Genomic DNA, 20,975 nt, shown 5'->3' on the forward strand with positions numbered 1-20,975 from the left:
CCAGGGCCCTTACTTTCGTTCCATGATCTTCTTGAATTCCAGCCTAGAGAGGACGCCACGGGACTGGGCTTGGATGCGGGTGATAATGCGGGACAGGCGTTCGTCCCTCATCTCCTCCAGCAGCCCCAGAAGACCAGCCTTGAAGAACACCTGAACAGAATGACAGGTGGGTAGACTCAGACTGAAGGAATTGGCACAGACCAGCCCTTGACAGGAGATAAGGCGTAGGAGCCAAGAAACGAGAGTCCTTTTCCTGTTGCAGCGGTTTATGCCAGCTCTACCCCCTCACCTTGGTGTGCCCAAATTTGTACTGGTTATGGTCAATGTCCAGAGAGCCCAAGAGCTTCTCAGCTCCCTTCCTGCTGTCAATGAACTGACCCTCAGGTATAGCAGCTGGATTCAGGATACGGTATCTAGGAAGAAGAAAGGTAAATATCTCTGTCAGCTTCGTAGCGCTTCTCAGCTACTGACACCAACACCTGGCCTTGGGTGTATTCCACAGTTTCACTGTGCAAGAATGGAACTGGGTCTTTAGGAAAAACTGAGCATCCTGACTGCTTAAGCTGTCTCCCATACTTTAGGAAACAACCTAAAGTTTCTCGGCTTTACAGAGGTGACGCTAAAGCTTGGAAGTGTATATGGGCAAATCCCCACATCAGAGAGGGGTTGGGCATGAATGCCCAGGTGGAAAGGAGTGGGATTTCTCATCCCTTGCTGTGGATTTCAGCAGAATAAATTATGGGAAAAGAATGTATGCATATTTGGGTCGCAGCTGAGTTTGTTTATTTCTGAGCAGATTAAACAGAACCCTTGCAATGCTTTGCCGTCTGTTCGGGCCTTTTTCCAGCGTTGCCCGGTAATGTGAAGACCTTCCTCAATGTTATGCTGAGCAAAACATCTTCAGACCTCCACACACACCCCGTCCCGCTTCCCTGCTTACTCATTTGAAGGATAAGCTCACCTTTGCCTGAAGTCCCCGTAGAGGATTCGGTTGGGAAATCCCTTCCGGCAGATCCGGATTCCCTCCAGAACTCCGTTACAGCGTAGCTGGTGCATGACCAGAGGATTGTCTATCACACCTGAGAGAGAGAAGAAACAGAAGAGGATGTTGTAAAAAGACGAGACTGGCTGTTTCCACATGGGGACAAGAAGAGTATAAGGAGCTCTCCTTGTCAGACCGCTGGTTCCCTTGCCCTGTACTCTGGCAGGCAAAAGATGACTAGGCTCGCAAGATGGGGTCTTTTCCAACGCCTATAATCCTTTTGATCAGGGACATTAGGGAAAGAGGGACGGGATCTATGCAGGGCATTTTTTCTGGGGAAAGCAGTGGTGGAATTCAGTGATGGAACTCAGGACCGCACAATGATGTCACTTTGGGTCAGCTGGAACAAGGGGGGAATTTTTTAAAGTTTAAATTGCCCTTGGTGAAAATGGTCACATGGCTGGTGGCCCCACCCCCTGATCTCCAGGCAGAGGGGAGTTTAGATTGCCCTTCACGCCGCTGCGCGAAGGGCAATCTAAACGCCCCTCAGGGGGTGGGGCCACCGGGCATGTGCCATTTTCAAGAGGTGCCGGAACTCCATTCCACCGCGTTCCAGCTGAAAAAAAGCCCTGGATCTATGTAAAGAATCTCCAGTAGGCAATGGGCTCTCTGCAAGGCACATCACCAAAGTAGGAACTGGGGTCTCACCTGGAGACTTTGTCTCATTGGGGATGATGCACCGCACAAAGTGGGGATGGGTGGAGCGCAGGTTGGTCATCAGCTTATTGAGGTTCTCCTGGGGAAGGAAGGAAAAGTAGGTGGATGGGAGGATGGTGAGGAGGAAGAGGAGGAGGAGGAGGAGGACAACAACAACAACAACAACAACAAGAAGTGTGTTTATATACCACTGTTCCAGTCAGACAGTGGGATGTGGGAGGGAAAGCTACTTGGCTGGCTGGCTGGCTGGAAGGAAGGAAGATGGTAGCATGGAGATTGTCTGAGGGAATGGTGTATGTGAACAGGGAAAAGAAAAGGATGGAGTAATAGAGATGACAAACTGGGGAGGGAAGAAGGCCATTCAGTGGCCGTTTCCACACTAATCACCTTCCTCCAGAACAGGGTGCAACATCACAAAAAAACCGCGGAAGATAGCGTCTTCTCATGCGAGTTTTGTGCAACGTCGCACAAAACTCGCGCGAGAAGACGCTATCTTCCGCGTTTTTTTCATGACGTTGCGCCCCGTTCCGGAAGAAGGTAATTAGTGTGGAAACGGCCACAGTGAAAATGGTGAAATAAAGTTTGGCGGAATGAGAAAGGCAAAAATCAAGAAAAGCACATAAATGGGTGGAGGCCAGAAAAAGTAGCTGTGGTTGGGAGAAGGCGAAGACCCAAGAAAGAGAAACAATTTTGTGACTGGAAAAACTCAATAACCCTCTTTGTCCTAACTATGAAACCTTTCAGCAGGTCTCACTGAAAGGAGCAGACTTTATTTTGACAGCCATGAGGCCTTGGCGGAAAAGCCCAGTTTGAAGGCCATATAGGAGTGTGAAAGGAAGAGGCCAATCCCTCCAAGAAAGGGCTGCAGCACAGGAGAAATGGCTTTGCGTGCCATGTCAATGATGGCCTTAGAAGACCAAAATTGTTCAGGGTGTCAGGCAGAAGTTTTGCTTCTTGAGGACCTCAAACCAGAAAAGGTGGGCACTGAACACCAGGCCTTCACCACAGACCCTCTTAAATATAAACCGTGGTGAAGGCAAGCTGTCTACATCTGTCTTCACCCTTGGGCCCTTACCCTGTGCAAAGCAGATACTGTCTGGAACGAGGAGCCCTTCTTCTTCATTCCTTTACCTTTGCCACTCTCAAGAGCTAGTGGAGAGAAAGAGAAGAGAAATGAGGAAACAAAGCTGGGGATTTCTGGCTTAGAATTTATTTATTGGTTGCATGTTTCTTCCAGGATCTCAGAAGGGTCCTACATGGTTCCTCACACACACACACCCCATTTATCTTCACAGAAGCCCCATGAAGTAAGTTAGGCTCTAAGAGAATGGCCGTTGTCACACGGCCATAAATTTAGCGCCAAACTAGCGCCATCTCCCACTGAATGCTCACCTTATTCCGGCTCTCTTGCGATTTTGCCATTCTCCCCAATTCAAGCTTTGTGACTCTTTATGTCATCTTTATCCACTTCCATGTGAATGCCCTGGATCGACTATGAATGCTTTGCAACACCAAAACACTCACTCTCCCCGATCATGTCTCACCTAACACTGATTCTCGTGCCCCACACTCCCACAAGCCCCAGCGCGACCCGCAATTAGGCCTCAAAGTAATTTTTTTTAAACGTCAACCTTATAGCGCTATAGCGCTATAGCACTATTCTGCCATGGGTGGAAAACCTGCTACCTATCACAGTTGGCTTTTGGGTTGGCCCAGCACAACATTGGTATAATAGAAGAGTGATATAGCACAAATATGCGAATTTTTTTTTTAAAAAAGGGCGGGATTTTTAGGGCCCCGTTTCCAGAGGCACTTTAACTGACCGTCAAATTGCACTTTCCCCTTTTAATGTGACTGACTGGAAGTGCAGGCAGTCATCAAAAGATGGAAGAATCCGTTCTAATAACGATAACAGAAGAAACGATTTCTAGTGCAAAACTGACGAAATGAGGGCCAAGTTACAAGTGACAAATGACACTTGAATGGCAAGTGGATCGAGTGGAGAGCAAGTGGAGGGCAAGTGAACAGGGAGAAATACACTTGCCGTTCAAGTGTCATTCGTCAGTTGTAGTTTGGCTCTGAGGGCCTGTGTGACGACAGCCAATGACTAACCAAGGTCAACCATTTGCTAATCAGAGATTTGAACCAGGTCTGCCCAGCCCAGATCTAGAACTCTCTCCACTGCACCACACTGGCTGCACCACACCATAGAGTTACGGTTGGTGACTCGTACCTAAGTCCCTGGGCAAGTGGCAGAGCACATATTTTACATGCAGAAAGTCCCAGATTCAATCTCTGGCATCTCCAATTAAAGGATCATGCATCATGGCACCGGGAAAGACCCCTACCCGAAAGCCTGAAGAGGGGCTACACCAACTGGAGCAGATAACAGTGAGTATATGGGCAGCTTCCTATGTTCTCATCCCTGGCTTGTGGACAGGAATGTGGTTTGCGGGGTTAGAATGAGAGGGGTGAAACCTCCCGTCTCTCAATGACTCCCTTACGTGCATCTGATCCAGTGTAGTTGGCAAAAAGGATCGCTAGGAGTTTGAGGGCCGATTTCTGGTACAGCCCCACCACCGTCTCATTGAGCGGGTCCTTGTTCTTCTGCAGCCAGCCAATGATGTTGTAGTCCACGGTGCCGGCATAGTGGATGAGGGCGAAGTGAGCTTCCGGCTTGCCCTTGATGTTGCGGGGCTTCCCAAAATTGGCTGACTTGCCCAAGTGGTTGTCAAAAAGCTTAGCCTTGAAGGTCATGTCAGAGGCTTTGGGGAACATGCACTCTTCCTCTAGGATGGACATAATGCCCATTGGCTGTGTAGGAGGAGAAAACATCAGGTCGGTGATTAGTAGAATTCGTTATAGATGGATACCATTAGTGGCAGCTTGAGAGAGAGACACGCCATCCCTTAGAACCCATGGTCCCCTTTAGAATTCTGACACAGGGAGATGGTGCAACCACAAAATGGCTGCTATGGGAGGAACAGCCCACCACAAAATGGCCACCGCAGGAAGCAGAGCCAACCATGCATGCGAGAGGCCCAAGTGAAAGGGACAAGAGGAGTAATACACAGGGAAAGAGGAGTGAGTGAGAATACAGCCAACACTGTGGTGGCAGCAGCTGGTGAAACGTTATCTGTAAGCAGGGCTTTTTTTCTGGGAAAAGAAGTGGTGGAACTGAGAGCGGAACTACAAGTGACAAAAGGCACAGGTTGGACACTTGTCAGCTTCCCTCAAGTTTTGATGGGAAACGTAGGGTGAAGCTACAAGTGACGAATGACACTTGAACGGCAAGTGTATTTCTCCCTGTTCACTTGCGCTCCACTCAATCCACTTGCTGTTCAAGTGTCATTCGTCACTTGTAGCTTGGCCCGTAGGCAGCTTGGCGGAATGTTGGACAAGTGACAGTTAAAAAGTCCATTGGACAGCAGTCGGAGAGCCACGCTGCAAGACTAGGATGCCTACATTTCCCATCAAAACTTGAGGGACCTTCACTTGTAGTTCCGCTCTCAGTGGGTTGCCCTCGGAGAAAACGGTCACATGGCTGGTGGCCCCGCCCCCTGATCTCCAGACAGAGGGGAGTTTAGATTGCCCTCCGTGCCGCTTGGTGGCGCAGAGGACAATCTAAACTCCCCTCTGTCTGGAGATCAGGGAGGTGGGGCCACCAGCCATGTGATCATTTTCAAGAGGTTCCGGAACTCCGTTCCACCACGTTCCCGCTGAAAAAAAGCCCTGTCTGTCAGTCAATCAGATCTCTAGTGGCCAATGAGAAGCCCTGCTGGGCAGGCGCCCCACCTAGCCCAACCCACTTCATAAAAACATGGGTGCCAGGAAAGGTGTTGGTGAGTACCATTGCACCCACGGGTGCCAATTTGGGGACACCTGCTTCAGATATTGCTGACGCTGATTTATAAACCTGTCTCTCCCCATGTCCTTGGACGGTCAGGAGCCCACTGGACGCTCTGCATGCAGGCCCAGTTCCAGATCTGGGAGGCCTAGGCCCCCCTCCTCTCCTCTGCATGCTCCAGAGAAGAACTGCTTGGGGGCAGCAGCCCCAGGTTGAGCATAAAGAAAAGGAAGGGAAATGTTGTGACTTGGGGAGGGGAGTCAGGTACCTTCTCGATGAGGTCAATGCAGGCCTGGAGGTCCATGCCGAAGTCGATGAACTCCCACTCGATGCCCTCTTTCTTGTATTCCTCCTGCTCCAGCACGAACATGTGGTGGTTGAAGAACTGCTGCAGCTTCTCGTTGGTGAAGTTGATGCAGAGCTGCTCAAAGCTGTTAAACTGGAGCGGGAGAGAGAGGAAGGAAGCCAAAGACCAATGAGCTTAGCTGGGGAGTCCTGAGAGGAATCCTTTGTGCAGGAGCTTAGCCGAAGACGATTGTAAGCGGGAGCAGTTCCTACAGGCAAGGAGTCTCCTCAAAGCCCTCTCCCAGCCATTCCATCTTACAGGAACTCTTTTTCCCAGCAGGGAGACTCAGCCCAGAAGCCAGCCCCCTCCCAAACGACGACCCTTTCCGATAGCGACCCCCTTCCAGGCAGGAACACCCGCCCTGGGGCCCAGCCCTCCAGCTCAGATCTCTAGTTCGTTCTGCCTTGCGGGTGGAAAGCAGACAACATGGCCATACAGTCCCTTCCCGTGGTGCGGTTTTGCAAGGAGGAATCACTCACATCAAAGATCTCGAAACCAGCAATGTCGAGCACCCCGATGAAATACTGCCGGGGCAGCTTGGTTTCTAGGGTGGAGTTGATTCTGAGAACCATCCAACTGAACATTTTCTCATACACGGACTTAGCCAGGGCTCCAGTAGCATAGGACACCTATTTAGAAAGGAGGAGAGGGGGGGCAGATGAACAGGAGGGGGAAAGAAGGGTCAGGCCCCTCCAAATATCCTGAAAAATCAACTTTTAGGCTTGAACTTGAAAGTGGTGCAGAATTTCCAAATCTGGTTCCAGCTCTTTTTCCAGGAGCCTGAGAAAAACCCTGTTTCTCCAGAGCCGGATCTCACCTGTTGGACATTTTGCCCTTTGGTGACGTACTCGTTGCCCACTTTCACCCTTGGGTGGCAGAGCCCCTTGAGGAGGTCTGCCGAGTTCAGTCCCATCAGGTAGGCCGACTTGTCTGCTTCTGTAAATGCAGAGAAGGGTGCCATGTTAAACCCAGCCGGGGCTGGAGAGCAAAGGCAAACGCGTGGGAAAGGATTCAGAGAAGAGCGGCAAAGATGATTGAAATTTGAAAAGCAAATCCAGGTGAATGGTGCGGGCGGCCGCGCTGCCTTTAGCCTCCCCTGCAGGACAGGGGGCACGCGGCAAGCCGCCCGCACCCTATCCTGCAGGGCAGGGGAAAGGCAGTGTGGGGGGCTGCAAGGCTGCCCGTGCTGCTGCCTGCGCGCTCCAGCAGCTGGCAGCTGCTCCCGGTGCCCCCTCCCTGGCGGAGCCAGGGACAGACTACCCCCCTGCTCCCCTCGATCCGGCCCTGGCTCAGTGTAAAGGTTAGTACTGAGAGAATCTTAGACAATGGCCAGCAGTATATTCACAAATCTAACACCGGTATATGCTATAGCAGTGGTCCTCAATGTGGCACTTATGGGTGCCATAATGTTCTCCAACACCGTTCCTGGTGTTCACCAAGTGTTTTTGGAAAGTGGGCAGCAGCAGGTGGGGCTTTTGCCCAGCAGGGGTTCTCACTGGCTGCAAAACACTGCTTCAGCAGCAGCTGCCGCCACATCACGAAGATCTTCACCACGCGACTGAAGGTAAGATGTGGGTATGCAGGAAAATATTTTTAAACAGTATGTTCATTTTAAAAGGCATTTGCTGGGGAGCTTGAATAGACCCCAGATGCGGAGCTCTTGCCACAAATGCTGAAGAGTTATGATCAAAGTTATGTGGAACTTCACTCCCTGACATTTTGTGGTTGGCTCCACTTCCTGTGGCATCCATTTTGTGGCTGTGCCCACCACTGTTCGTCAGAATTCCAAAGGTGCCCACAGTCTCAAAAAGATTTGGGGCCTCTGGGTACAGACACTGGCTGGTTGCTGTCTGTCCTCTTGTAGAGGTAGGGCTGCCAGGTTCCCCAGTGGGGGCGGGAGATCCCCTACTCCCAGTCCCTGCCCCCCCAACACTTAGCTGGCTGATGGGGGGGGGAAGGCCCAGGAAACAGGCCTGGGAGGCACCCCTTCCCCTCTGGGCCAACATGCAGCTGCCATGCTCCTGCTGGGCGTGATGACTTCACTTCCTTAAGTGAATTTGGCCCCTGTGAGGCACGGAAGTGACATCATCACACCAGGTGTATGGTTGCCAGCCTCCAGGTGGTAGCTGGAGATCTCCTGGAATTACAATTGATCTCCAGGCCACAAAATCAGTTCCCCTGGAGAAAATGGCTGTTTTAGAGGGTGGAGCCTATGGCATTATATCCTAATGAGGTCCCTCTCCTCCTCAAGCCCTACCCTCTGCAGGCTCCATGCCCCAAATCTCCAGGAATTTCCCAATCTGGAGCTGGCAACCCTAGCCTGGTGGCGGTGCACACATGCAAGCAAGTCACCCCCAGTAAGTTCCATGTCCCCCCCTCTCTCGTCAGGAGAGCAAGGGGACCTATATAGAGGGAACAAAGTGCCTCGCGGCTGATTGCTTGAGACTGATTGGTTCCTTCTCAGGCACTTGCTTGCAGGGCGTTTCCAGTCTCGGGTGGAGGAGGCAGCAAGAAGGGACAGGCCAGCCACCTTGCAAGCCAGGACCCTCTTTCACTGCCCCCTCTCTCCACTCCTATTCCTCCTGCCGGGATTGAAAGCATCCTGCTGCCAGGGCTGAAGTGGCCGGCCTCAGGCGGCTGGGCACCTTCCATTTCCCAGCAGAGGAGGCGGCATTAATGAAGCAGGCGGCCGCCTCCTGCAGCACGCACCAGGGCTGGATTCACTGACATACTATGGCCACAGAGACGTTAAGTTGTAGATACGGCAAGGCGGGGCATAAATATTCTACATAAACAGAGAGCTCAAGGCACATGTACGGCGCTCCGAGCCTGACACATGTTGGTCCGCTGCCTTAGTTTTCAGATAGGATTCCAGTCCTTAAGTCCTGGAAAGCGTCTGGTGAAATCTCAGAAGTTTTATTGATCAGAAAGTGCCCAGGAGGTGAGAGGGCACCACTGCCTCTTCAAAACCCTTTTCCGTGAATAGCTGAAACAAATATGCAAATGACATGTCTAATTGGCTTTTTGGATTTGGGTTCCCTTGACTAAGAATTTTAAAGTGGGCCGTTTCCACACGGCTCGCCACTGCTCGTAACAACCTGGAAGATCGCGCAAAAAACGCGGAAGATCACGTTTTCCCACACGAGATTTGCGCGACATTACATGACGTCGCGCAAATGTCGTGTGGGAAAACGTGATCTTCTGCGTTTTTTGCACGATCTTCCGGGTTGTTATGAGCAGCGGGGAGCCATGTGGAAATGGCCACTGTCTTAGTGGCACGTGTGCTCAGTCCTAGGGAGCTTCGCAGCTACCTCGTGGGTGGGACTGACATTGCTCTTGTGTGGTGCGTTCTTTTTCTCATCTTGTTAGATTTCCTGTGGTCTGCTGGCATGAAGCAAGAGTATGCACTCTGGGTCTCATAGCATTACTGATCTGGGTTAAGGTTTCCTAAGAGTGCAGTCTTGCTTGAATATTTTGGGAGTTCAGCCCAAGGTCTATTTCATCTTGACTTTTTCGGAAGAATCTCGACAGCCAGCAGATACTAGATGGCCTGCTGGAAATACACCACTGCTCAGAGCGGGGACTGAATCTGCCTTCAACCCACCATGGAGCAGCATCACCCCCCAGGGATATTCCCATGCAGGCTCCTTCATTTCCTTCTCCTGTTTATAATGAAAGCCAAGTCAACCCACTGCTCTTGGATAACCTCCCGTGCCCTCCTTTCACACCTTCGGTGCCGTCGGGCTCTGCCTGTTCTTCACGCTGCTTCTGTTTGAATTTCATATTTCCATAGTGCATGATGGCACCGGTCAACTTGTAGATGGAGTTTTTCTCCTCCTGGGTGAAGCCTAAGACGTCAAAGGCATTCTGCATTTGGAGAAAAGAAAGGGAAACGTGCGATGCTTTCTCCACGGTCCAAGCAACGACAGCGGTTGGTTCCTCGTAAGCTGTCTGACATGCAATGCAATCTAATCTCATGATTTCAGTGTGTTTAGACTGGAGGAGCTACACATGGGCCGTTTCCACACTACTCACCTTCATCCGGAACGCTGCGGAATGTCTTGAAAAATACGCGGAAGATAGCATCTTCTCGCACGAGTTTTGCGCAAAATTTGCGCGAGAAGACGCTATCTTCCGCATTTTTTTCCACGACGTTCCACAGCGTTCTGGATGGAGGTGAGTAGTGTGGAAACGGCCATGATTTAATTCCGATTACTCACGTCAGTTGCTAACAATTCCTCTGCGTCGTCGATAGATGGCACTGTGGTCTCTCCTTGGGAGATGAAGGCATAGTCATACGGGTTGTTGGTGACCAGCATCATATCTGGAAAGGGAGATAGGATGGGTTAGCCGGGCAGGAACTAAACCCAATAATCTCTCTCTCATTTCTTTCCAATTCCATACCACAGGAATGGCGACTAGCTCATTCTAAGGAGAGTGTCATGGCCCAGTCTGGGCTCAGTGAGAGCGAGGACTCCTCAGGAGAAGAGGAGCTCCATGTAGCCAGCCAGGACTCAGCAGAGGCTGGTAATCAGGAGCCACAGCTGCTGACTAATCGGAGCCTACAGCCAGCAGCTGAAGCAGAGCCATCAGTACTCTCCAGCCCCAGCACCACAGGGGAAGCTCAGCCAGGGACTTCCACAGGGGAAGCTCAGTCAGGGACTGCCAACACCACAGGGGAAGCCCAGCCAGAGGCTTCCACCCCCCCAGGTTCGCCCACGCGTAAAGAACGCCGCAGACAAAGGCTGAGGCTGGAGCTGCAGGAGAGACGGCGCAGTGCTCATCTCCTGAGCCAACGTCAGCTGCTGGAGAGCGAGGATGAGTAGCATCAGGATGGAGCCCCAGCAGCTGGCTGAAAACCACGCCTGGCTATAAAAGCCAGTCAGGAGCGACAGCCAGGCGTGGAAGCAGTGTGTCTACTGCCTGCAATCACTCTGTGTTTCGTGGACCTTGCCTGTGCCTGCTTTTGGACCTGAGGCTATCGGTAACTGACCTTGGACTGTGCCTGACCTTGCTCTGGGACTCTGGACTCACTTCTGGCATTAGCTCATGCTCTGAGCACTGCTTTGACTTGGCTTTTGGCTCCTGAAACTCCCCCTGGACTTGGTGTTGAGGTTTGGACTTGAACCACCCTGCTTGGGCTGGCCCAGCCCGTGACAGAGAGTTACACCAGTCTAGGCCCATTGAAATCAATGGGCTTTGACCGGAGTAACTCTGCTTAGGATTGCACTGTAAATCCAACAACATCAAACCGGGGCTCTTTTTGAGGGGGAACGCGCAGGAACACAGTCCCAGCAGTTCCCCAAAGAGGTCACATGACAGGTGGCCCCGCCCACCTGACTCTTGCCGATTTTGGGCCTGTTTTGGCCTGGATTGGGGCTGAAACGGCCTGGATCAGGCCTCTGACAGGTGGTGGATCACTCACCCGCTCAGCAGTGGCCCAATCCTGACCATTTTTGGCCCCTTTTGGCTATTTTCAGCCCCTTTTCGCCATTTTGGGCCCAATTTCGGCACTGAATGGCCAGGATTGGGTCCAAAACAGCCAGGATAGGTGATGTCAGGGGGTGTGGCATATGCAAATCAGTTATGCCAATGACACACTTCTGGTGATGGCAAGGGGTGTGGCATATGCTAATGAGTTATGCTAATGAGCTACGCTAATGAGTTCCTCCAGCTCTTTTTCTATGAAATGACCCTTGCCCTTCAGATATACAGGCGTCACTGTATCCTGAGTGAAGAGACCTGTATATACAAAGAGTATATAGAGTATACTCTACATCCTACAATAGCCCTGCAGAGAAGATTAGCATATCAAGCACCAATCCATATGCAAAAGAACCTCCTCAGGATACGGTGAAGCCTCCCTCCATTAGCATTCCACACCCTGGGGAAACTCTTACAGCATGTCTCAGCCCAACCCCACCCCTCCTGAGTAGATATAAATGACCTGCCAACATCTTTTCCACACTGTGACACTGAGAGATCTCTGTCTTTTGGTGCTACACCTCTGAAGATGCCAGTCACAGCTGCTGGCGAAACGTCAGGAACTACAATGCCAAGACCACGGCTATACAGCCCGGAAAATCCACAACAACTACCGTTCTCCGGCTGTGAAAGCCTTCGACAATATATCAACTTCTTGACAGTCTCTGGCCAGTCAAAAGGGGAGCTACTTTGGATAAGCCACTGAGGAGACACTTACCTAGAAGCTCTGGCTTCTTGTTGGACAAGATCTGGTAATAGATATGGTAGTTCCTCTCAGCTTTGAGCTGGAAGATGACTCGAGATTTTTCAAGCAGGTCTAAGAAATAAGAAGGAAGGGGGTGGGGGGAGAAGAGATTGAAAGGGATGAGAGAGGTGTGTGGGAACAAGTGCAAAAGAAAAGTTCGTCCCAAAGGGTTAAAAAACAAAACAAAACAGGAGAAGTAAGAGCTAAGTAAGCACATACAGGTTTCTATGTCAGCTGAAGCCAGCTTCCCCGTGGCTCCAAAATGGATCCGGATGAATTTACCCTGAGAAGAAGAGAAATGGGGGACAGGGGAGAACACGTGTAAGTGTCTCGAAAAGACAAAAGGGGTGGATCTCAACCCAGAAATAAACAGGTAACCAAAAAGGTTGCAACCTCTTTAGTATCCAGAAAATAACCAGATACTGTGATACCACAACTCCCTACTAAGCAGCACTCACAAATCGGGATGAGTTGTCATTCCGCAAGGTCTTGGCGTTGCCGAAGGCCTCAAGAGCAGGGTTGGCCTGGATGATTTGATCTTCCAGAGTCCCCTGAGGGTGGAATGGAGGGTTAGAACAAATTTTCCCTTGAGCGGAAGAGTAGGGAGGGAAGAGTCACGGGAGGTAAACCGCAGGGGAGGTGTCCCCACCGGCAGTTCTCCCGCCCTGTCAGCAGGATTCCAAGCTTTGGCTGCCTGGAGGGAGCTTTCAAAGTCCTGAAGAGACAGTGTTGGGCTGCCTTGATGTGACAAATACCATATAACATGCAGTCCAACTCTCCCAGTTGGACAGAGAGTTGGAAGAGCTGCCCACCTTGCCTGTGGCGGCGGCCTGCTCTTTTTTGCTTCGGTCGCCGATGGCAGCAATCACTGCAAAGTACTGGATGACCCGCTTGGTATTCACAGTCTTCCCGGCACCGGATTCTCCGCTGTGGAGAGAAGAGGGAGGTGGGTTATTCCATGGAATGAAACTGCTGTACTCAGATAAAATCATACAGGCGTGTAGAAGGAGGGGTTTCGTTATTCCCACCTGGCAACCAACTCAGCAAACCTTACTAGCTTAGGTGAATTTTTACTACCTTGCCTCTTCGCACATTTCAGCGTTGGTCACTTGTGACCGAAATGAAAGAAATAGCCCCCACCACCTCTGCTGAGCTTCCCTGCCCAGTTGCCTGGTGTTGGCCCTCGCTCGCCCTAGGTGACCAGGTGATAAGGGGCCTGCATTCTTGCCAATCCCCAGGAGACAGAAGCAGGGAAAGCTGAGAAAGGAAAGAACCTAAGAAGAAAATTGGAATGGCGGCCCTGGGCGTGGATGGGTCACCCCAGAAACAAGATCTAGACTCCGCAGACTGGTGGACCAATAGGCGTTAGATAAAATGAATGTTTCAAAGCCTTCGTAGGGGTGGACAGATCAGTAAGACGGAACTTACGTAATCAGGATCGACTGGTTCTCCCGATCTAAATGGAGAATGAGAAAGGGGTCAGAGAAAAAAAATGAGAGAGAAAGCATGGAAGGAAGAGGGAGAGAAAGAAAGATGGATGAAAACTTTGTGCTGCCATTTTGAAAGGCCCTGTTCCTTCCCATGCACCAGGGGCCTCCTGCCTCCACCCACCCCCCATTTACCTGTAAGCATATATTGATAGGCATTGTCAGAGATGGAGAAGATATGAGGAGGGGCTTCACTTCGTTTCTTGCCCCGATAGGCAGCCACCACTTCTGCATTGTAGACCGGCAACCACTTGTAGGGGTTCACAGTCACACAGAAGAGCCCAGAGTAGGTCTAGAGGAGAGAGGGGGCAGAAAGGTGGGAAGGAATCAGGCAGGTGATATTCCAGGTATAACTGATGGCTGTGGAGAATGACTCCACCTCATAGACTGAAGGGCTAAAAACTTGAGGGGGAAGTAATAATTGAAAGCTGAGATTATTGAAACACTGAATTTTTCTCTCTCTCCAATTTGTGGGCTTCCGGGAGACACCTGGGCCGTTTCCACATGGCTTACCTTTTGCTGAGATGCAGCGTGATCTAGCGCGAAATTACACGATAACAGTGTCTTCCTGGTGCGATTTTGCGCGAGAACACACTGCATCCCGGCAAAAGGTAAGCCGTGTGGAAATGGCCCTAGAGGGGCCACTGTTGGAATTAGGATACTGGCCCAGGTGACCTGATCCTACGAGGCTCTTCTTACATCCTCGCTTATATAGCTCCATCAACATACTCCATCAGGAGTATTGGTAGTCTATCTCCTTCAAGGCACAATCCTAAAAAGGCTTCATGATTAGGGCTGTTTCCAGACGGCTTACTTGCAGCCGCTCCATGCCGCAATGTCACGGATCGTGCCGGGGAAAACGCGAAATATCGTGTTTTCTCGCGCGAGTTTTGCACGACGTCGCGCAAAACTCACGCGAGAAAACGCGATATTTCACGTTTTCCCCGGCACGATCCGCGACGTTGCGGCATGGAGCGGCTGCAGGTAAACCGTCTGGAAACGGCCTAGGTGGAGGGGCCATGGCTCAGTGGGAGAACATCTGCTTGGCACAGAGAAGGTGTCGGGTTCAGCTTCTGGGAATCTCCAGTTTAATGACTCAAGAAGTGGGTCATATGAAAGTCTTCTACCAGAGTGAACAAGACCGACCATGATAGACCAAAGGACGGACGCAAGATAAGGCAGCTTTGTGAGAGAGACTGACTGAAGTACGGGAAAAGGGAACCCTCCGCAGAGACTTTTGAAGTGTTTCAGGACTTACATAGATCATCCAGGCCGCATAACGTTCCTTAAGGTTGTAAAGGACAGCCGGTTCATGCAGGAAGGTTAGCATCGCCATGTCCTCGATTTTGTCGAACTTCGGCGGGTTCTGCTGCATGATCTGATCTTCCTTCACGGTCACCGTCTGCCAAGAGCCAACAATTCTCACCTCCAGCGGGACAACCCTTGCCCCCAAGGATGGAGGCCTCTGTTTCCTCCCAAACCATTTCCCCTTTGCTCCTCAGACTTAATCACTGATGGGCATTTGACGGGATGAGAATCCGTGGGAAGAAACGGATGGGAAACTCCCTGTTGGAAGATAACTGAACTAGGAATCCCAGCAGGGATGTAGCCATATGAGGGGTAACATATGAGGGTTATCTAGAAAAATCTAGCGGATACTTCAAGAACGTAACCTAGGGCAGACGTGAGGTTTTGGGGGTTGGAAAGAAAAACAATGTGCAAATAAGGAGTCCCCACAGATATTTGTGGAAAGGAAGAATCAAATGGTTTGGGAAGTTGTCTATTTTATTCTTATGGCTATCTTGTGAGTCTGGCCCAAGGTCACCCAGTAAGTTTTATGATCTCCCTGGTCCTAGTCCGACACTGTAATCACTACACCACACTGTTGGTGGAGAGTGCTATCAAGTCATAACGGACTTAAGGCAACCTCTGCTGGGATTTTCAAGGCAAGGGACTAACAGAGGTGCCTTTTTCTAGAGTCTTCATTGGAGATCCCCCATCCAATTACTAACCAAGGCTGACCCTGCTTAGCTTCCGAGATCTGACAAGAGCAGGCTTGCCTGGGCCAGCCAGGTCAGGGAAGACCACTTTGAGAAGGTTCCTTAAAGGAGTGCATTTTGAGACAACTTGGACAACACTGGAACATGCCAAGAGGCAGTGATCGGGGGAACTACGGGTCATGTTGCAGGATAGGGGGAGTACCTTGCCATTCTCCGTCTCCACGGTGACTTTGCCACCCTCCCTGGAAACGACCTTGGCCTTGACAAACTCCACCTTGTCATCCAACACAAACACGTCTTTCTTCATGTCGAAAGGCCGGTTCTGCGCTTCGATCCTTTGCTTTTCCGTCTGCCGCAAGAAGGGCGCAGCGGCACCAAAATCTGCCATTTCGGAGGACATGGCGGCAGCGAAAGTCTGAGGGTAAAACACAGATGTGCATGGGGCTGCTGGCACACTTGAGCCCCGCAGGACAGTCGAACCCATGACATTACAGTGGTTCAAAAGGGTGTCACGCACCAACTGGCCATCAGCAATGAGAAGCTAAAATGTATGGTGTAATTCACAAAGTGTCCACAAGGGGGCAGCTTCAGGTTGCGCAATCCCAACACAATAATGCCAGAGGGGTAGCCGGGCTCCCGAAAAACTAACAAATTTTTATTCCTGCATCAGTAGTTTCCCAAAAGTTTATGCTAGAATGAAGTTGCATAAGCCTTTAAATTGCCACTACGTTTCTCTCTCCAGCCGCAATAAATGTCTTGCAAAAAGAAAGGGGAAAGCTGCTGATGATCCCAAATGGAGAGGTGGGGGCAGCCGCTGCGCTTAAAATGACCTTCTCTGCCTATGTTCTGTGGGGCATTTGAAATATTGCACCCCTCTTAAAACGTCCCTGATCCCCACCCTAGAAGAGGCTGCATCTGTACTCCAGATAATGATATGCTGCGTATACAGCTGCCTCCCCTCTCCATCCCTACCCCAGTCGTGGCTGATTCTAAAACAAAATCCATGGTTACCTTTTTCTGTTCCTCAAAGGATCTTCCAGAAGATGAGTAATGGGCAGCACGGCGGGACAGACTCCTATCCAGAAAAGGTGCTAAATTAGTACGGCTACACAGGCACACATATACAGTTTTTGTCCTCAGGTTTCAATATATTTTATGGAGGAGAGATATGTTAGGACAGGGACACACACATCTCAGAAGGCAGTAGGGTTGCCAGCCTCCGGGGAGACCTGGCAATCTCCTGGAATTACAACTGATCTCTAGAGTATAGAACTGCTCCAGAGGGTGGACTTTATGGCACTTTACTGAGTTCTTTTTCCTCCCCCTACGGAGTTCTTTTCCCTCCCCCAAACCCTCCCCTCCCAGGCTTCACTCCCTAAATCTCCAGGCATCTCCCAACCCTGAGTTGGCAACCTTAGAAGCCAGGCTTGCTTCAGCCCCATGCAGGTATAGGAAGCCAGACCCTCGATGTGTCTATCTCAGCATTGTCTGCTCTGACTGGCAGCTGCTCTTCAGGGTCGCAGGCAAAGGCAGAGGTGGAATGGGACATAAGAGCCACTCAGGAACAAGTTGGGCCAAGTGATATTAATGGTCCACTCCATTTGGACTTGACGAGCATCAGCTTCACCTATGCTGCTGCCAGCTGAGTCTGACCTGGGCAGCTAGAAGGTCCACGAGACAAGCTCAAGCCAAGTGGCATTACCTGCACTGCTCTGCTTGCTTCTGGCCCTGTGAAGCCCCCTCCTCTGAGAAATTGCTTCCCCCCGCCCACTGAGAAATTGCTTCTTACCTAGGGCCGTTTTCACACTACTTACCGGCCACAGAACATCGTGCAAAGCTCCCGGAACGACAGCGTCTTCCTGGCGCGATTTCGTGTGAGAACGGTTCTCGCACGAAATCGTGCTAGGAAGACGCTGTCATTCCGGGAGCTTGGCACAATATTCCGTGGCTGGTAAGCAGTGTGAAAACGGCCTAGGCCAGCTATTAAACCCTAGTGCGTGCATCGTCCTTTACCTACAACAGTTCACAAGCACACTGCCAATACAGTCGGTGCCTATATGCACTGCGTCACGTGCACCTGGAATCTCTAACATATACACCAGTGATATCTCCCACAGTTAATCACCATTGTATCCAAACAGTGCCTTCCTTTAGGGAGTTTGGGTCAGAGGGGAGACCTGAACCAGGTGCTGCCTGGATCCCAGCTCATACTCTTGGCCAACTCGCTGTATGGGCGCAAAGTAACAGCTTTGCTCGTTTGAACACCAGCTATTCCAAGAGAAGATGTGCATGATTTCTTTAGCCCTTTCTGACAAGGAAGTGAGATATGTAAATGCTCTGGGTCGGGATGGCTAAGTATTTGAATATTCTTCGTATCCAAATGAATTTTTGGCAGGGAAATTCTCAGGCTTCAAATTTGCAAAATTAGTTGGACGCGCACCCATCAAATGAACTGAAAGCGTACTCGCCCACAGGCATACATACGGCCACAGAAAAAGTTCTTACGTGCTTACCTGCTCGTACGTAGGATGACTTACACAGCCGTGTCCTAATTGCACTTCACACTCAATACTTAATGCAGAAAGTGTGTGAAAACCTCACAAACCCTAGCACGTAACACAGGCTTCTGTTTGTGCATACAAGTCTCTTTCCCCAATTGTAGGTTCAATGTGCCCCTACGTAGAACCTCATTCTCAAGTAAAGATGCCAGCACAAATGTACACAGTTGTGTATGCTTTCTTTGGAAAACGTTTATGCTGACCCTCCAGGCACTTAGCCAAGGCAGCTTTCAAAATAAAAACAATAAAAACAAAACATTAAAAGACGTTAATTAAAATCCCAGCCCAGCATTAAAAAAAGATCATAAAAATAGACAGCTGCATACATTCTGGAATACCATCACCTAGACTGTTAAAATCCCCTCCACAATCTCATACTGCTAATTTTCTTTGCAAAGGTTCAAAATCTTCCTTGTGCACGCACAACTGCATTGCCACACATATCAAGAGTCACTTCTACTTATTCATACCCGCAACTCTATGCACACAGAGCTGCCAGACAACATATACCCCATGCATTAACATATGTAGCATAATGTAGATGGGCACAGAACCCTGATTTTCATACACAAAATTTCAAGTCTTATTGCTCAGCTTTCAGAAGACATACACATACACCTGTCCTGCCCCCGAATCATCCACAGTTATTACTCCTTTCTTTCTATATCCCTATCCCAAGATGCTGGCCAAGGTGTGAGGCAAGGGGGGGGAGATGAATGCAGAGAGCTGGAAGCTTGGCCTTACCTGACGCCAGCACAGATGGGGGGGTTCTAAGCAGGGAGCTTAGCCAGAATCCCTTGTTATAAACCCCAATCCCCCCCGCCCTCTCCCACTGGCCAGCCTCATATGGACATCCTCAATCCCCCCCCCCCTCCCCAAGCTTGCCCCAGGAACAATTGGGATCGCTCGTCATTGTTGTGGCATGAAGAAGAAGAACAGGTTCGTGGAGAAGGGAGGGAGATTGGGGGGGACATCAAAATATCTTGGAACAAGAGGGCTGAGATTCCAGTGGGGGGAGGAAGAGGGGTCCCAGGGGGGAAGGAGAGGCACGGGGACACATTTTATGCAAGCCGGGAATGCCTCCCAGCCCCCACCGCGCTGATGCTTTCTCTTGCAGCTCTTACCCACCCTCTCGTAGGCCCCTAAGGAAACAGCGCAAAGAAAGTTAGATGTTAACAGTGACTACACCATGAAGACCCATGGATTTCAGATCAGCAAGTTTCTGCACGTGTGTTTGGGGGTGGGAATATATTTTGTGATTTTAGAAACACGTTTATCCCCCCTCACATACACACTTACAAAATTAAAGCAGACAATGGGTCATTTTTGATGATGGGGGATTGGGTTGCTCTCCCCCACACCACGTATAATTTAGCTGTAAAAGGCAGCCGGGGCAGAATACTGCTTGGGTCAACAGAGGCAGGCTGGTCCTTCCGCTTGCGGGGAAAGTGGCTGGTCTGCCTGGAGGCTGCAGTGGCAACAGGCGACAGCTTTGCCATCCCGTGCCATCACTGCCGGGCATCGCTCTGAGCTCTTTCGACATCCCAGTTTCCCTGCCCTGTCAACGGGGCTGAGTTTAACATTTTACCCCAAACCACTTCCCCTATTGAAAACCACCTCCCCCGAAGTGGCTTTTAGCCTTGCTGGGGACAAAAAAGACAGGCACATTAAAGATACCCATTCTCTCCGCTGGAGGGGGGGGCAGTTAAAGACAGTGTGGCGCAGAGGAGAAATTGCCAATGCCTGGCTTTGTCGGAAAGACCTGGGTTCAAATGCTGCTTGACAATGCAACTGGCTAACCTTGGCTGACCTTGGAGTGATCTCTTCCATGGGGCAAACCAGTGGCGATGCCTAGAATTCTTTCTATGGAGAGATACCAGGTCCCCCCCCCCCCCGCGCGCCTTAAATACCCAGCATGCGGATCAAGGGATCACTTGGGATCAGGATTATGCCATGAGGAGAGCCTCCCTTCCTATATTGTTCTCCCTACTCAAAACAACCTCGCAGGGCTACAGTTTACCTTGCTTGATAAATATATATGTCCCCAAGGGGTGAGCAGGCAGGCTGCATATTCACTCTGGGTATATAAAATAGCACAGCGGGAGGGGGAAGGCTTTAACGTCCCTCTTCTGAGCGGATCCCAATCTTGGTCCCGCATGCCAGGTCTTTAATGGATTTACAGTGCAATCCGAAGAAGAGTTACTCCACTTTAAGCCCAGTGAAGTCAATGGGCTTAGACTGGCGTAACTGTGCTTCGGATTGCATTGTAAAACCATTAGGCATTCCATAGGTAAATCCTAACATCTCATCTGGTTTGGCTCTGAGCCTAACCGGCCTCGTAATGTTGTGGAGAGGATAAAGCAGAGAGGACATAAAAGGAGGGGAGAACTGGGTATATTACCCATTGCTTTTGAGAGGCAGGGTGGGATAAAAGCATATGAAATACCTAACCCCTCTTCTTCGCCAAATACCTTGGCCTTGATCCAGAGGGAGGGGTGCAGTTGCTTTTAGTAGCAGAATCACACACTAGGGTCATCTGATTGTTGATGCGCACCATCTGCCTGAAAAGCCAAATGCAGAACATTTGACGGGCTGTGTTGTGTAGTGGTTAGAACCTTGGCCCGGGATCTGGGAGACGTAGGTTCAAATTACTGCCATGAAATTCACTGGGTGACCTTGGGCCATTCACACTTTCGCAAGCTAAGCTACCTTGCAGGGTCGTTGGGAAGATAAAATAGAGGAGGATCCACGTATGTTGCCCTGAATTCCTTGAAGGAAGGGAAGGGTGAGAATGAACTAGACAGATAAA

General features: G+C 50.5%; 1 protein-coding gene across 1 annotated transcript in view; it reads right to left on the reverse strand.

Moving 5' to 3' along the window:
* LOC129340474 (myosin-7) overlaps positions 1-18,931 on the reverse strand; it is a 37,105-nt gene extending 18,174 nt beyond the window's left edge. Inside the window, exons 1-21 of the mRNA XM_054995295.1 lie at positions 18,911-18,931; positions 16,620-16,683; positions 15,811-16,023; positions 14,867-15,010; positions 13,744-13,900; positions 13,550-13,577; positions 12,934-13,048; positions 12,580-12,672; positions 12,341-12,404; positions 12,095-12,193; positions 10,113-10,216; positions 9,621-9,759; positions 6,710-6,828; positions 6,372-6,521; positions 5,815-5,985; positions 4,204-4,513; positions 2,775-2,848; positions 1,691-1,778; positions 962-1,079; positions 290-413; positions 14-150 (exon numbers count right to left, since the gene is read on the reverse strand). Of these exons, the coding sequence (XP_054851270.1) occupies positions 14-150; positions 290-413; positions 962-1,079; positions 1,691-1,778; positions 2,775-2,848; positions 4,204-4,513; positions 5,815-5,985; positions 6,372-6,521; positions 6,710-6,828; positions 9,621-9,759; positions 10,113-10,216; positions 12,095-12,193; positions 12,341-12,404; positions 12,580-12,672; positions 12,934-13,048; positions 13,550-13,577; positions 13,744-13,900; positions 14,867-15,010; positions 15,811-16,008 (2,432 nt within the window). The 5' untranslated portion in view covers positions 16,009-16,023; positions 16,620-16,683; positions 18,911-18,931. The remainder of the gene's footprint in view (positions 1-13; positions 151-289; positions 414-961; positions 1,080-1,690; positions 1,779-2,774; positions 2,849-4,203; positions 4,514-5,814; positions 5,986-6,371; positions 6,522-6,709; positions 6,829-9,620; positions 9,760-10,112; positions 10,217-12,094; positions 12,194-12,340; positions 12,405-12,579; positions 12,673-12,933; positions 13,049-13,549; positions 13,578-13,743; positions 13,901-14,866; positions 15,011-15,810; positions 16,024-16,619; positions 16,684-18,910) is intronic.
* Between the last annotated feature and the right edge of the window lie 2,044 nt (positions 18,932-20,975).

Source organism: Eublepharis macularius, chromosome 12 (assembly GCF_028583425.1).
Source record: "Eublepharis macularius isolate TG4126 chromosome 12, MPM_Emac_v1.0, whole genome shotgun sequence".
Lineage (NCBI taxonomy): Eukaryota > Metazoa > Chordata > Lepidosauria > Squamata > Eublepharidae > Eublepharis > Eublepharis macularius.